Source organism: Podarcis liolepis (genome assembly GCF_965112155.1).
Source record: "Podarcis liolepis genome assembly, chromosome: 12".
Lineage (NCBI taxonomy): Eukaryota > Metazoa > Chordata > Lepidosauria > Squamata > Lacertidae > Podarcis > Podarcis liolepis.
In genome coordinates this window covers 53,032,175-53,048,502 of record NC_139563.1, presented here as the reverse complement: position 1 = coordinate 53,048,502, position 16,328 = coordinate 53,032,175, and the positions used below count along the sequence as shown (strand labels likewise).

Sequence of the window (16,328 nt, the reverse complement as noted above, 5' to 3'; positions counted from 1 at the left end):
AGTAGCATGCAGGCAGCAGAAGTTTATAACACGTTTGTGTAAGTTTTAGTTCAAGAATGAGATAAATGACACTATCAGGTATGCTTCTTAAACAGCTAAAGCTCTGTGCTTTTAATGTGCTGTAGTAATTGTCATTTAAAGTTTTGTAGACAGAAACCTGGGAGAGAGCTGATAGTTCTTTCTCATTTAACTGACTATTACCATCACTGCAAAAAAACTTTAATTTCTTACCTTAATAAGTTATTTTTCTTAAGTAGACAACACAAATAATAATATATACCCCTATAACTCCCATAATCTGCAAGTATTTTAGCCAGTGGTCCAGGCTGATGTGGGCTGTAGAGTCTGACAACATCTGCATACTCAGGGTTGAAGAATACAGTGTCTGGATTACAAAGCTGTTCAAAGCTTGGAATAGTAGCTTTTTTAAAAAAAAAAACTTAGTCTGATCCCAAACATTTATATTTGAAACCAAGACCCATCCCATTTTTTTCTAAGGTTACTGTCTTGTAACCTGATCCTATTCCTAGCCAGGGCATCATGTGGCAGATGAGTGATCAAAAACTATCCAGCTCTATCACACTTTCTATTATAAGCAAGGGGAGAATGTGTTGCTGCCTTTAGCTGCAAAATTCTCACTTTGGTTGCTGAGGTCCACTGTCACCTACACTATAGGCGTGCAGCAGTTCTGCCCTGAGGAACTCATTGCTTATAGGGGACTCCCCTCCTCTTATTATGTACCACTAAAGGTAGTGAGAAAAACTCCCAGCAGTCTATATAGCAGGGGACACTATCTAGTCCCATTCTTTGCAACACAAAGGCAGCACAGAACTCCAAAATTACAGCACAAATTTTTGAAACTGCATAGATCTTAATTTGTTGCCATATTTATATTAACCATGCCTCAGGCCATAAATGCAACTAATTGTTACTTTTCATAATTAATCCTTACCACGTTTCCTAAGCCGTGTGTAGTTTGTGTGTAGAATGTTTTAATTCGTATCTTTTAGAAGGAAAAAGGCAATTAAGCTCTTCCTGATAAGAAGTTCTACCAAAACTGAAATAGTTAATGTAGAATAGAAATTAAGTTAGCTTGTTTTTTCAGAAGGTTGTAAAGTAGCTCTTTACTTTAAATAAACACTGATAAACAGACTTGGCAATGCTGTGGGAACTTAATATACCAGTAGGCTTACATGGCTATCTGTTTATAAATACACTGTTCTGTTGTTTGCCGTTCTTAGGAGTCTTGTTTCAAGGTGTTTCCAAAACAGTGTAATGAATAACTGTAGCTGACAATGTTTTAAACTTAGATAATTGTATTTAATATTATATTTGCAACTACTGTTCTTCAACATGCATAGTATTTTATGGGTATACAATTTTAGCACCATGTAATTAGCACTGAAAAACATGGCCCCCTGTCACTCTTGGAACAGATGGACAAATCCGTTCCTATCAGCAGCCAGGTATGAATGTTTGCTTTGTTGAAAGAGATATCTGAGCTAAGTATCTGAAATATTTCTGAATGAGAAGTTTATCTTAAACATTAAATCACATAATTCAGAATGTATTATCTGTTCTTAGCAAAACAAACTGTGCTGTTCTAATACACACTTACTTGGGATGAGCATAGGATTGCTTTTTTAATCAGTTAAGGGCAGTTTTAGGAAAATAAAATTCTTTAAAATTGGGATGCACAGAGATCAGTGATATGAAGACATAAGCAACTTACTGTCCAGATAACCTTATTCTTACTAGCCTTTCTGGGCCCTACTATCTGCAGTCTTTAACTAGCGGTTCCATGTGCCCTGTATAACTGTAGTTAAGCAGAGGGCTGCAAGTACCTCAAGTAAAGTAGAGCTTTGTTTATGACAGCATTCTTGTGGTACTACTAAATCTTATCTTAGCGCTTTGTGCCAGACCATATTGGCTTAATGTCGCACTGAAAGGAACCTTAAAGTTTCTTAGACTTCTTCAAAATTGACATGTCTGGGGATTGATTGAGTATAAAGAACTTTTCTACTTTCAGCGGACAAAAAGTATATATGAGTGCCTAATAAATTACTTAGTAATTTTCCTCAGAGTTTGTTCACCTAAGTATGCTCTATATTGTCAGAAATATAGAAAAATGTAGTGGAAGCAATGAAATAGGCCAGAAGCTTAGTTCATTAAAATTGCAGGTTAAAACCATAAGGTCCATCTTCTGCATTTTCTTTTAAAACTGATTTCTCTTTTTTTTTTTTTTTTTTTTTATAAAATTTTTATTGGTTTTACAAAGTTTTTAAGAAAAACAGACAAACACTAAAAATGACAAACATACACGTATAGTTTCAAACATATTTTCATAAACCTCTTTTCTTGGACTTCCCCATACCCCCCCTCTCTGCATCCCAATGTCCAAAATTCAACTAGCAACTTCCAATTGTAATTTTCCAGTCTTTATCATCTTAGTCCTCTTTTATAGTCTAACCTTGTATCCCTGTACCCTTTTACTTCTGGAAACCACAACATTTTAGCATTCATTAAGTTTATGGTAGTCCTTAAGATACCTTTTAAATTTTTTCCACTCTTCTTCCACCGTCTCTTTTCGTTGGTCACGGATTCTGCCTGTCATCTCGGCCAGTGTCATATAGTCCATCACTTTCATCTGCCATTCTTCCACAGTGGGTAAATCTTGTGTCTTCCAATACTTTGCGATGAGTATTCTTGCTGCTGTTGTAGCATACATGAAAAAAACTCTATCTTTCTTTGTCACCAGTTGGCCGACAATGCCCAAGAGAAAGGCCTCTGGTTTTTTAGGGAAGGTACATTTAAGTACCTTTTTCATTTCATTATAGATCGTTTCCCAGAAGGCCTTAATCTTCGGGCATGTCCACCAAAGGTGATAAAAGGTACCTTCAGTCTCTTTACACTTCCAACATTTATTATCGGGCAAATGATAGATTTTTGCCAGCTTGACTGGGGTCATGTACCACCTGTATACCATTTTCATAATGTTTTCCTTTAAGGCATTACATGCCGTAAATTTAATACCGGTGTTCCATAACCATTCCCAGTCAGCTGACATAATGTTATGTCCAACATCCTGAGCCCACTTAATCATAGCCGATTTAACTGTTTCATCCTGTGTGTTCCATTTCAACAGCAAGTTGTACATTCTAGATAAATTCTTAGTATTGGGTTCTAGCAGTTCGGTTTCTAATTTTGATTTTTCCACCTGGAAACCGATTTTCCTGTCCTGTTTAAAAAATTCCAACTGATTTCTCCCACCTAAAGATCAAGTACTTTCAATCCTGAAGCTTGCATTGGGACTTAAAATGTTATTTCTCCTTTGTACTTACAACTCAGCTATACAGCTGCAAATAAAACATTTTAAGTGTGTTGTAAAGTGCATTATACAAATGTGTCACTAGATGGCGATGGTGAGCTAATGGCAAATTCAGTATATTTTTCAAAATGTTTTTAACAAAAGCATTTTCACAATGTTTTTATATGTGTGTAAATTCCACCTTAGCTTCCCAAGCCTTCCAGTTATTTTGCTTTTTATACCATGTTTGTGCAGCTTCTTATATCAGTACTACCTTCCTTAGGTGATTTTCATAATGCAATATTCATAAATAAACTAGTCTTTATGGATTATTTTTCCAACAATTTTATTTTTCCTTAATAAACAAAAAATTGAAAATAACTAAGTAAATTTGCATGATGTTTACATGAAGCACCATCCCACTGTTAACACTGCATCTGTTTCATCATTTTTTAAAATTAGGATCAATTAAATATTGATATATGCATATTCCACTTTGGGTTCCCACTGGTATATGTTATTAAGGTTAAAAAAATAATAGGGTTTGTTGTCTGTTACTGAGCAATAGCTTATCAACCAGATAAGTAGATTGTGACAAAACAGACAACTCACTTATGACCCTCCAAGAGGATTTTCAACAAATACAGATTCCGTCCCCTTTAAGATTTATATACCACTTGATTGTAATAAAGCCTCAAAGCAATAAAATAATAACATTATCAACAAAAAGCAATTAGAGCAAGTATTTAGAACATTAAAAAAATGAAAACAGCTAAAATCAGATTAAAATGCATGATAGCTTCCACATGTCTGGCTAGCCTTGGCTAAACAAAAATGTTTTCAGCAGACACCGAAAAAGTGCAGTGAAGGCACCCAATGTCAACTATAGAGGAGCAAAATTTTGTACCCAGTAGCTTCTGTGTCGGATTTTACTTCTGTATGTAGCTTAGCAAGAATAGCATGCCTCAACCAAGATACCTTCATAGCTATGTCAGCAACACACATACTGTCATAAGTATATACATATTTAAAACTGAGTCATTAAGCAAATGGATTCCATTCTTTGAGACACAGGAAGCTTGTCATCCTTCCTGAAAGGATGTTGCCAGGATGTAATTGTACTGTTCCAGCTCTTATCTCTTGGTAGTAGTTCTTTCGTAGCTATGTTGATTACATTGGTGATAGGACAAGAGAATGTTTGGTTGCTTTGTCCACTGAAAATAATGTTGTTTGATCAAAACATATCCCCCAGGTGAATTGCTGCTTTGGGGGTGATCTGCAAAGCCTACTTGCTTCTTCTAGTCTTTCCCATGTTATGCACAAGAGTCTTTGAGTTACGCAAATCATTACCGTCTGCAGTCTGCACTACCTATGTTGACTCTGTGACTTCTTTCAAATGTGCTACATGGTCTGTCAGGGACTCTATAGATCACTGCGGATGCTGTGTGGCCTATGGAGATCAGAATCCTAGGGTGGGTGCGAATATGAGGACTTGTGTTTATATACAAAATAAAAAAATTCCTTCCAGTAGCACCTTAAAGACCAACTAAGTTAGTTCTTGGTATGAGTTTTCGTGTGCATGACCAGGTCTCTCCATGGTTTTAAGTTTGGTAATGAGTTGCAATTCAGCAGCTTCTCTTTCCAGTCTATTTCTGAAATTCCTTTGTAGTAAAACAGCTACTTTGAGATCTTGTATAGAATGTCCTGGGAGATTGAAGTGTTCTCCTACTGGTTTCTCTGTTTTGTGATTCTTGATGTCAGATTTATGTCCGTTTATTCTTTGGCGTAAGGTTTGGCCTGTTTGTCCAATATAGAGAGCTGAAGGACACTGTTGGCATTTGATGGCATACACAATGTTAGACGATGAGCAATTAAATAGTCCCGATGTTGTTGGGGCCAGTAATGGTGTTGTCCGGGTAATGGTGTTAAAACCATGGAGTAATGGTGTTAAAACCATGGAGAGACCTGGTCTGAACAAAGACATTGGATTCTTATCTCATTATACATGACTAAGCCATTTTTCACCTTCTCACCCCTTGCCTTTTCCTGTAAGACCTATTGCAGTCGTTAAGAGTCGTCAACAGGCTCATCTCAGCTATCTGCCAATCACCCATTCCCACCACCCTTCCGAGTAATACCCCTCCCCACCTTCTCACTATATAGAAGGATCTGGCAACTTCTGTTTCAGTGTATCTGAAGAAGTGTGCATGCACACGAAAGCTCATACCAAGAACTAACTTAGTTGGTCTTTAAGGTGCTACTACTGGAAGGAATTTTTTTATTTTGACTATGGCAGACCAACACGGCTACCTATCTGTAACTGTGTTTATATACATGAGAGATCGGAGTTGAAACTTGATATAACTTCTTTCTTGCCAATGCATGCAATTATGCTTTTGAAGGATCTTCCAAAACTATGATAAAGCTTTGAGGCCTGCCACTATACAACACATTTATTCAGTCTGTATCTAACAACATGGTAACAGCAGTAGTGTCTTTGTGCTGCATATCCTCACCAGTTGCAAAGTGCTTATAATTACAGTCGAAAGTAAAGAGTTTTGTGAGTAAATGTAAAGATGTTTTGATAAAGATTTGTATGAATGTTGACTAAGCGCACTCATCATTTTCCCTTTCTAAAGAAATGGTAGTGTATTTTATCCTATAAGCCTGAAATCCACAGAACTTGTGAAATGCTCTATTTTATAAATTTAATATCTACCCCTTGTTCACGTTTTCTAGATGCCAGAATTTCAGAAGAAAACGGTCCATATCAGGGACCCAGAAAGGGTGGAAGAAATTATCTGTGGTCTCATCAAAGGAGGAGCTGCGAAACTTCAGGTGAAGACTAAAACACATTTGTAGAAATTCACCATCATGCAACTGTTGTTTAGCAAAGTCAAAATCACTATATATATACAGACATTTACTAGATCCATAGAGTTGTGGGATTTATTTAAATATTCTTAGTAACACACACATCACAACTCAGGTGTATAATTGCATCATTTTTAGTAATGCCTTTTTGATTAATAATGTTGATGCACTGATATTGACTACATTTGCTTGAATTTTAGGGGTGATCCTAGACTTGTACGCTTCCCCTCCACCCCTTTTAATAATAATAATAATAATAATAATAATAATAATAATAATAATAATAATAATAATAATAGATTTATACTCTGCCTGTCCTGACTGGGTTTCCCCAGCCACTCTGGGCGGCTCCTAACCGAATATTAAAAACACAATACAGCGTTAAACATTAAAAACTTCCCTAAACAGGGCTGTCTTCAGATGTCTTTTAAAAATAAGATGCTGGGAGGCACCACTACCGAGAAGGCCCTCTGCGTTCAGCATGACCATGAAGAGGAGGATGGAATATTTTGCCTCTGGTTTAGACTAACTGCAGCTTCGTATTACATCTGAACCCTAAATTGTGTTTAATCTAAAAAATGGTTTACTAAAATAATCCACCTTCGCAACTCATGATTTGAAGTTTGCTTGTTTTTGTAAACTTTTTTATGTGTGTGGTACGGAAGCTGTACTACCCAGGACAGGTTGGGGTTGTGCAGAGTTGTTAAGGCAGCAGAGAGCATTGTTGGCTGCCCACTCTCCACCTTAGAGCAGATTTATGCCACAAGGTGCCATAGGAAGGCACTGGACATAGTAAAAGATCCATCGCATCCTGGTCACTGTTTCTTCGAGCTCCTGCCATCGGGACGGAGATACAGGACGATGAAGACAAGAACGAGCCGTCTTAAGAACAGCTTCTTCTCCAGAGCGATCTCGGCCCTGAATGGGAAGCCTGGACTTTGAAAGTCATCTAATCTTCCTTGCTGTATTATACTGTATTGTTTTAATTAGTGTTTTTATAGTTGTTTTGAGTGCCCTACCTGGGTGGATGGAGCAGCCAAGTAATTTCGTTGTCCCCGAGAGGGGGCAATGACAATAAAGATGTTGTTATTATTATTATTATTATTATTATTATTATTATTATTATTATTTATTAAACCATAGTTAAAACTAACCTCAGTTTATCCTGGTGCTGATATTGTGCTAAGCTGTGGTTAGTCAAACATGGCAGCAAAAAGTTCCGAATTCCTTCTTGCAACCTTTCCAGAGGAGCACGGGAACTCAAGGTTCACACACACTTTTCCTCATACTTCTACACTATAAGCCATTCAATGTATATTTTTTAAACTTTGTCCCTCGCTTAAATTCTAGGCATTTAACATTTGTGCTCGTGATTTATAATTTGTTTCATCTGCCTTTTACAGATAATTACAGACTTTGATATGACACTGAGTAGATTTTCCCACAATGGCAAAAGATGTCCAACATGTCATAGTAAGTACTATTTGTTTATGAGTAAGTACTATCAATAGTACTATAAGTACTATAGTAAGTACTATAAATAGTAAGTACTATTTATTGTTTATGAGATAGGCTGCAAACATCTATCTACTCACCTGGTAGAAAGCTCCATTGAACTCATTGAAATTTCTGAATAGGCTTCTCTAGAATTTATGTATTGTATCCAATGCTCTGGGTGTGGTGCTTCCATTTCCTCTTCTGAAATCTACTCCAGAGGGCTCCCCATCCCTCTGAAATAAATTTTGAAGACCCTCATGGGGCTAGAGGGAAAACAAAGGAAGAGTAAGTCTATTGCAGGTAGGAAAGTTCATTGCAGCAGTGGAGCTGGAGCATTAAATATGGACTGTTGTATATTTAAGTAGATATTAGAATTATAATACAAGGTGATAATCAGTATTTGATCCTAAGAAGTCCCCTCTCAATTCAGTAACCTTAGTAATGTTTTTCTTCCCTTGCAATTTATTACACCTCGTTCATGAAAACTCTGTGTATGCATATTATGCAAATATGGGGTGGAAGATCCTTCTTTAATGAAATAAGTTAATGATTTTCAAAAGGATGCTTTGATGTCTGTAGCTCTTTTTAACACACTGATTTTAATAATTGCTTTATAACTTCTAAAACAAATAGCATTGTGAGGTTTTTTTGTAAACAGGTTAAAAATATTGCACTGATTTAGGGCAAGCTAGAATCTTGCACTGTTCTAATAACATTCTGTACATCTTTCAGACATCATTGACAACTGCAAACTTATAACAGAGGAATGTCGCAAAAAGGTAATCCTAAAAATTACTTATTTGCCCCTTTTTGTGGCCACTTACAGTACAACACTTGTAAAGGATTACGCCACTCAAGCTTAATATCAAATTATCTCACGAGTGTGCTCTGTTGGCCCCACTTTTTTCTCTTTACTCAAAGTGTGTTACACTTATCTCCCAAGTGAAAATAACATTTTCTGCATCTGATGGTGGACTTCAGTACACAACGGTTTATGCCACAGTGAATTCCAAACCCTTGGTATGTTGCACAGAATGCAGTGGTGGTTTTCTTCCACTCATCCCAAAGCAGTTCCACTGGTCTTCATCCATGATGTGATCCTGCATCACCACTCTGGCACAGAACTCTGTTTTGCTTGCCAAAAGTACAGGTGGGTGGAAGTACCACCGATGGGATGACTCAAGTTCTTTCTTGTTTGAGACTTTCGGCAGAAAAACACAATGAGAATCCCAAGATCCACTGGATTCCAAACTGGCCCTTGATGGCATTGGGTCCAATCAATATGCCAACTTTTATTTCTTATTGTTGCTTTGTTAATTGGTTTTTGAGCCATAAAGCAAAAGTCCTTAACTGAAATAGATTTTTAATGTGGAGGGTGAATATTTCCTGATCTTTTTACTGAAAAGCTTTAGCACTAGGGCGGCAGCAACAGCAGCAGCAATCCTCCATTGTGCAGGGCATCCAAAACCAGGAAATTATTCTTATACACATGTTAACAGGAAATATACAAGGATTAAAGTAGCAAATTTGTTTAGATTATTTGATCAAAGCACAAAAGTTGTCATCATGGAGTACAACATATGCAGAATGTTTGAACTTTTCTTTTTTTCAGTTGTACCAGTTGAAAGAAATGTATTATGCTATTGAAATTGATCCAAGTCTTACAGTTGAAGAGAAGTATCCTTACATGGTTGAGTGGTAAGTTTTCTGTAATGGTTAATATTATAGCAAACTTTTACATCTTAATTGTTAGATTGACTTGATTACTGAAGCACACTTCCATATTTTACACTCAAAATTTCATAGAATCATAGAATCATAGAGTTGGAAGAGACCACAAGGGCCATCGAGTCCAACCCCCTGCCAAGCAGGAAACACCATCAGAGCACTCCTGACATATGGTTGTCAAGCCTCTGCTTAAAGACCTCCAAAGAAGGAGACTCCACCACACTCCTTGGCAGCAAATTCCACTGTCGAACAGCTCTTACTGTCAGGAAGTTCTTCCTAATTTAAAATGAATTCCAAAATATAAAATGAATTTAAAATGAATTCCAAAACAATATTGCATGAGTAAACATTCATTGTTTTGGTAAAACAATAGCAGCCAATTAGAGTGTACCATTATGTACAAAAGGCATAATCTAGTAGTTAGATTTCTTTCAAAAGGGTTGCCGGAATTATCTTTTGCCATGGGGTTTCCAACACCCTTCTTTCTGACAGCAGTTGTCAAAATTAAAGGCATAAAAATCTTCCAGTGCTGTTCAAGAATTTGTGATCAGGAAAAGGGGAAATAGTGTGCAGCTTAAATGGCTCTTTAGATATGTGATTAGGAACTTCTGGCACAAAGGCCATGTGTGGCCTTCTGTGTAGTCCTATGCAAAAAATCAGTTTAGACCTGTTAAAGGAGGAGAAAAATTGAAAAAGCTGAAATAGATGGATGAACATTGGGGGGAGAGGGTGGGAATTCATGCAGTTGCTTTTAATGTAGTTAATTGTTTAGCAGTCAATTGAAGTAGCATTAGGGAAGCTCTCTAAAACACTTTATTTTATGCATTTTGTTGGTTTTGATACCATTTGATATAGTATTATTTCAGTGTCCTTGAAGCTGGTTATATCATTGTTAATATCTGATTGCATATGTTTATCATATATGACTCAATATTATATAGTCTAACCACTTGATAGTGATTGATATGTTTTAATGATTGATTCTATAGAGAATTGAAAATGTTGCAATGTCCTTATCAAAATAAATTATTTGGATTTCTGTGTTATGTTTTCAAATGAGTTAGCATATACAGTGGTACCTCGGTTCTCGAACATAATCCATTCCGGAAGTCCGTTCGACTTCCGAAACATTTGGAAACCAAGGCGTGGCTTCCGATTGGCACAGGCACCCCAGAAACAATAGCCGGCAGGCGTATCTTACTTCCGGGTTTTCGGGATTCAGGAGCCGAAATGTTCGAATACCAAGGCATTCGAGAACCAAGGTTCCACTGTAGACTGTTGTTATAATGATATATTGATATATTGATTTGCATTTTTTGCTGTCATGTTGTAACCTGCTTTGTGGGCATTTATGTGAAGAAAAAAGCATGGAAATTAAATAATAAAAATTAAATACTTCACACCTAGGACTTTAGGATATTATGCTACAGATTTCACTTTATTACATTAAAGATTGGGCTGGCACATTGTTTGTTTTGCTTTGGCTATTTTATCAAAATATCTGTAATGCCTGTGGTTCTCAGAATTCCAAAAGTACCCAAAAAAGTCAGCAACCCCAACTTGAAACATTCCTTTTCCAGTAAGAGAGTGTGAATTTTTACCCTACTTGAACACAAATAACATGTTTTTGGTGTTTATTTTAGGTACAACAAATCACATGCTTTGCTTATTGAACAAGGATTACAAAAGCACAAACTTGCTGAAATTGTGAGGGAGTCTGATGTTATGCTGAAGTAAGTAGGAACCTAGTATTCCGTTTCTCTAGTTTTGTAAATGTGGCATAATATTAGATTTTAGGAAGGGGTTTCTTCGTTGGGGATTACAGAAATGGAAAGCTGTTACATGCCCATATGTGCTCTCCAATTTAAAAAAAAAACAGATTGGATTAGCAGGCTAGTGTCTCCCCTTCCTTGCACTACTTAAGCAGAATGTTTGAGTTCCTCTCTTCTCTATCCATACATCTATTAGGTTGAAGTACAAGGATCTGACATGCAACCTTTACTTATCTTCATGCCCTCTAGCCTGAGGAATAGGAAAGTAGATGTTGCACAAGCTTGTTAATTTTTTAAAAATTCCCTATCTTGTCATTTTTACAGATAAGGTGCAGCAGGAATTCCTGCTACACCCTTGCTTTTTGAGAAGCAAACTGTTTTACGTTTGCAAAGCAGAATGACCTGAAAGACATGTTGCTCAAAAGAGAACAGATATTTGTTAAAGCATTTTTCTTAATATTTTTATTGATTTTAATGCAAAACATCATCTTCGATCAAATGTTTTAGATTTTGAAACCATAGATAAATAAACTTTCCATTAAAGAAAAAAAAATGCACCAGCATCTTGCCTATTTCATAGATATTTTAGGGGGAGGATATGTTAAATTTCTATTTTTGCAATAAAAAATGTAATATGAGGCTTTAGTTCCTTTTCTAAAAAACAAATCTGCTTTTACAGAGAAGGGTATGAGAATTTCTTTGATAAACTCCATGAACATAATATTCCCGTATTCATATTTTCTGCTGGAATTGGAGACATCTTAGAAGAAGTCATTCATCAAGCAGGTGTCTACCATCCCAATGTCAAAGTAGTTTCCAACTTCATGGATTTTGATGAGAATGTAGGTATAAACATATCAAATGCATACTGTTAATTCATTGCAACACATCCTGTACTACTAAGGAAGTAGCTTCCGACTCGAGCATTAAAATGGGCATTTCCCATATTAAAGCCAATCATTAGGTCTGGTCCAGAAGCTTCAGTTGGAGCAGAATGCATCAGCCAAACTGCTGATGGGGTCACATGACCAACCGTGTAGCACCATTGGCTGCTTATATACCACTGAGCCAGGGTCAAAGTATTACCGGTAATTTTCAAGTATTTATTAAAAAATGTATTGGGTGTACAAAGTAGATTGGTTAGAATCAATTAAGTAACTTAAGTCTGTTGAGTTCAGTGTGTCTACTCTGGATATTAGACTAAATATTAGACTAGATTCAAAGTGGGAGAGGACACAAGGTTTCCTAGAGTGAATGAATGAGTTTCCTTTGAATAATGCATTATTCTCACTATGATAAGCATCATATAATTGAAGTTGGTTGAAAGAATAAAGCCTTTTGGAAACATTCTAAAGAGACACAGAAGGGACACTTGTTAATTTGCTAAGACCATTCATAGAACTAACTAATGTCATGTTTAACAGGGTGTATTAAAAGGATTTAAAGGGGAACTGATTCATGTTTACAACAAACATGATGGTGCCTTGAAAAATACAGAGTACTTCAAACAGTTAAAGGACAACAGCAACATCATACTGCTTGGAGATTCTCAAGGAGATTTAACTATGGCAGATGGAGTGGCAAATGTTGAACATATTCTTAAGATTGGGTATCTCAACGATAAGGTAAGTCTTTGTCTCTTTGATAAGCATAAGGTCCATAATATTAGATTATATGGTCATGTATACCTTTTTCTAGTGGGACGCGGGTGGCGCTGTGGGTTAAACCACAGAGCCTAGGGCTTGCCAATCAGAAGGTTGGCAGTTCAAATCCCCGTGACGGGGTGAGCTCCCGTTGCTCGGTCCCAGCTCCTGCCAACCTAGCAGTTCAAAAGCACATCAAAGTGCAAGTAGATAAATAGGTACCCCTCTGGCGGGAAGGTAAACGGCATTTCCATGCACTGCTCTGGTTCACCAGAAGTGGCTTAGTCATGCTGGCCTCATGACCTGGAAGCTGCACGCTGGCTCCCTTGGCCAATAAAGCGAGATGAACGCCGCAAACCCAGAGTCATCCGCAACTGGACCTAATGGTCAGGGGTCCCTTTACCTTTATACCATTTTCTAACACAGAATGTGTTCAAGGGTAGAAGCTTAATACAGTCAAACCTCGGATGTAGAACATAATCCGTTCCAGAACACCTATTGACTTCTGAAACGTCCAACAACCTGGCGCAGCTTCCGATTGGTTGCAAGAGCTTCTTGCACTCAAGTGGAAGCCATGTCGAACAGTCAGGTTCCGAAAAACGTTCGAAACCCGGAGAATAGGTTAGGACTGTTAAATGTACTGCTTCCTGCTACAAAAGATCCTAAAGCAATTTACAGCAAAAGTAAAACTAAATAATAAAATTACATAAGCATACGTAAAACATAGTCAAGCATCCAATCATTGGTCCTTTTCAAATACCCAAGAAACAAGAATGTATTTGCCTGACACCAAGACAGAGACAACGTTGGTTTGGGGTGGGCCTTCCTAGTGACAGCATTCCCTATGTAGTATTCAAGGTCATTGATTGTCTTATATAATATCATAGAGGTCAAATCTGACAACAGAATGAAATGTGCAGCAGCTGAAAAAAAGGTTTTATGGAATGATTTGTTTGAACCTGTCCATTAGTACCCCATAATACAGAACAAAAAATTATTTGTACAGGCTACTTATTAACATGCGTCCAAAAGACACATGATTGCGCATAGCGCTGAACCCAGAAGTGACTGAAAACGTCACTAAGCACATCACTAAAAGGGCAGAATGGGGCAAGGCGTGCTTCTATGTGCTCCACTGATGCACTTGGGGGGCGGGAACGGAAATAGTCATTGACTGTACATAAATATACTGATCAACCCTGATACTTATTTTTACTTATCTACTCATCAGAGATCCTTATTAACTCATAACCTAGCCTAAGTTCAGCAGCCACATCTCATACCTCATTGACTCCTGGTATGGTTGCAATATAAAATCCACAGATTGCATTGTATTTAAGTAAGGTTGTGTTTGTTTGTTTTTTACAAAATATAGCAGTGCTTCAACCTGACTTACATATGTGCTAAATAGCTTTTGTGTGCAGTATGTATTCAGGGTAGCAAATTACATTTTGCTTCTCAAAATTATGGGAACAGGGTTGAACCCTTTGTAAGGCCTTTCCAGAGTTCTGAAATCTGGTTGCAAACATCTTTGAATGCACCACCTACATTACTTAGTAAAATAAAAAAACAGATATCGCCACTTTTCTTTTAAAATGGTGTTGACTTTGCAAATTGTAATATGTTTCTTGGTGTTTGACTTTTTCTGACATTTGGGTTTTTCTTTGCATTCTAAAACCTAGGTTGAAGAATTGTTGGAGAAATATATGGACTGCTATGATATTGTGTTGGTGAAAGATGACTCTTTAGATGTGGCCAACTCAATCTTACAAAAGATTCTGTAAAGAGCATCATTGGAATTTGCTTGTTTTCCTCCTGATGAAGGCAGTTGGACAAATCAGCATGCCTGTGCTATCTTAGAATATCAATCTTGATGCTGTTTTGTATGGGAGTCACTTTATTTGTAAAGTAATATACTGTATCCATGATCTTCTGGACGCTCACCCCCTTCCCCCATCACTTTTAATGGAACCCCTTATTTATTCTAATGGATAGGTTGTATGGATAACTGGAAAAGAGTTCCTTCAGTTTATATTCATGCACAATAAAGGGATGTTTTCAGAATATATGAGACTGTTGTAGAAAATGCACGAGAAGCATAGTGAATAAGCACATGTGCAGGTAATTGACTTGATTACAGTTCATAAGTTGCACCTTTTGAGTTTAAGGGGTTTAATATTGCTGATATTTGTATAGTCTTCAAAAAGAGACTTTGTGCCAGAGCACAGATAAGAAAGCTTGCTATTGACTACTCTCTTTGGTACACAGGAGTGAAGACTAAACACTGCAGTCTTTAAAATCATGCTGGCTATAAAAATAATGCTGAAGCAGATCTTGACTGATTTATAGTAAGATTTGTGTCTGTCCTATGTTTTGGCCCTGAACAGTTCTAAAGACACTTTTTCTACTTTACCAAATAGCAATACATAGAAAACACTATTTTCAGTAGCACTGTCATGTTTATTTCCAAGCTAGCTGTAAAGGATATAATTTCAGTGTTACCTTAGTGAAGTGTGCGATGAGATATACAGTAACTGTTTAAAAATGAATACCACGGTAGTTCTATTTCTGCCATGGTATGTCCCATGTAACTATTCGTGAAAATTTTAAGTGTTTCGAAATGAAAGTTTCTTTCGCAGCTGTGATCCACATTTCTGTCCAGCAGGAGGCAGATAAAGGCTGGTTTGAGGCTAAAATAGGAAGCAGGAGAGGATGTAGAGTTGGCCCGTTCTGGTCCACTATCCAACACAAGCTGGGATCTTTTCTCCTTCAAATGGTTCTCAGAAGAAAGGGTTTGTGCTTCCTAGTTTACTCCAAAGGGAGACTCATTTCTTCAAGCTAGATGGGGAGAGCATTTATGGAATGGGGTCCATTGTTTTAGAACAAAACAAGAAAGTTGGAGACACCAAACTTTTAAATTTTGTGTGCATTCTCATTAATGAAGGTGTGGACTGATTAATTTGGTACTTGCAAACCAGATAAAACTCTTTCATGGGCTTACTGTTTAACCCAATCAGGAAAACAAGTCCCATCTCTTCCTTAGGAAGACTATCCAGAACAAGTGAAGCTGCCAGTCTGGAAGAGGAGCTTCTACCATATTGGCATGCCTTGCTTTTGGGTGCAGGCTGCTGCTGCTTGTAACAGCTACCAGGCAGGCGGATCCATGCCCCATTCTCATGCATGATTACTACTTGTAACAGACCCGTGTGAGACAAACTGCCTATATGAATCTGTTTCCCATGAGAGCCCAGTGCTTTCAACAATGCTTTAGTTGAGATTCCTGCATTGCAGGGCATTGGACTAAATGACCCTCTCTTCCAACTCTATGATTCTAGCCCAGCTCCTCGTGCAGATACATGGTATTGTTTTAGGTGATATCTAATAATGCTAATTACATATATCAATTCTAGAGAGCTTTGATATGGAGTTTTTTCATCTCTTTACAAGGGGTAGCTTAAAACCAAAAAACACCACTCTCCTTCTGCCGGAAAAAGAAACCAAAAAGCA

General features: G+C 37.2%; 1 protein-coding gene and 1 long non-coding RNA gene across 7 annotated transcripts in view; both read left to right on the top strand.

Annotated features, from left to right (window-relative positions):
• Positions 1–14,887, top strand: part of NT5C3A (5'-nucleotidase, cytosolic IIIA) — a 28,562-nt gene extending 13,675 nt beyond the window's left edge. For all 6 annotated transcript variants that reach the window (XM_083468873.1, XM_083468871.1, XM_083468870.1 and 3 more), the window contains 8 exons: positions 6,047–6,145; positions 7,585–7,654; positions 8,411–8,457; positions 9,291–9,376; positions 11,050–11,139; positions 11,858–12,020; positions 12,603–12,803; positions 14,504–14,887. In XM_083468873.1, the coding sequence (XP_083324999.1) occupies positions 6,047–6,145; positions 7,585–7,654; positions 8,411–8,457; positions 9,291–9,376; positions 11,050–11,139; positions 11,858–12,020; positions 12,603–12,803; positions 14,504–14,605 (858 nt within the window). In that variant the 3' untranslated portion in view covers positions 14,606–14,887. The remainder of the gene's footprint in view (positions 1–6,046; positions 6,146–7,584; positions 7,655–8,410; positions 8,458–9,290; positions 9,377–11,049; positions 11,140–11,857; positions 12,021–12,602; positions 12,804–14,503) is intronic.
• LOC310690231 lies at positions 6,839–7,276 on the top strand. The gene is made up of 2 exons (XR_014518003.1): positions 6,839–7,184; positions 7,215–7,276. It is a non-coding gene; the product is annotated as an uncharacterized lncRNA (long non-coding RNA).
• Positions 14,888–16,328: the final 1,441 nt, after the last annotated feature.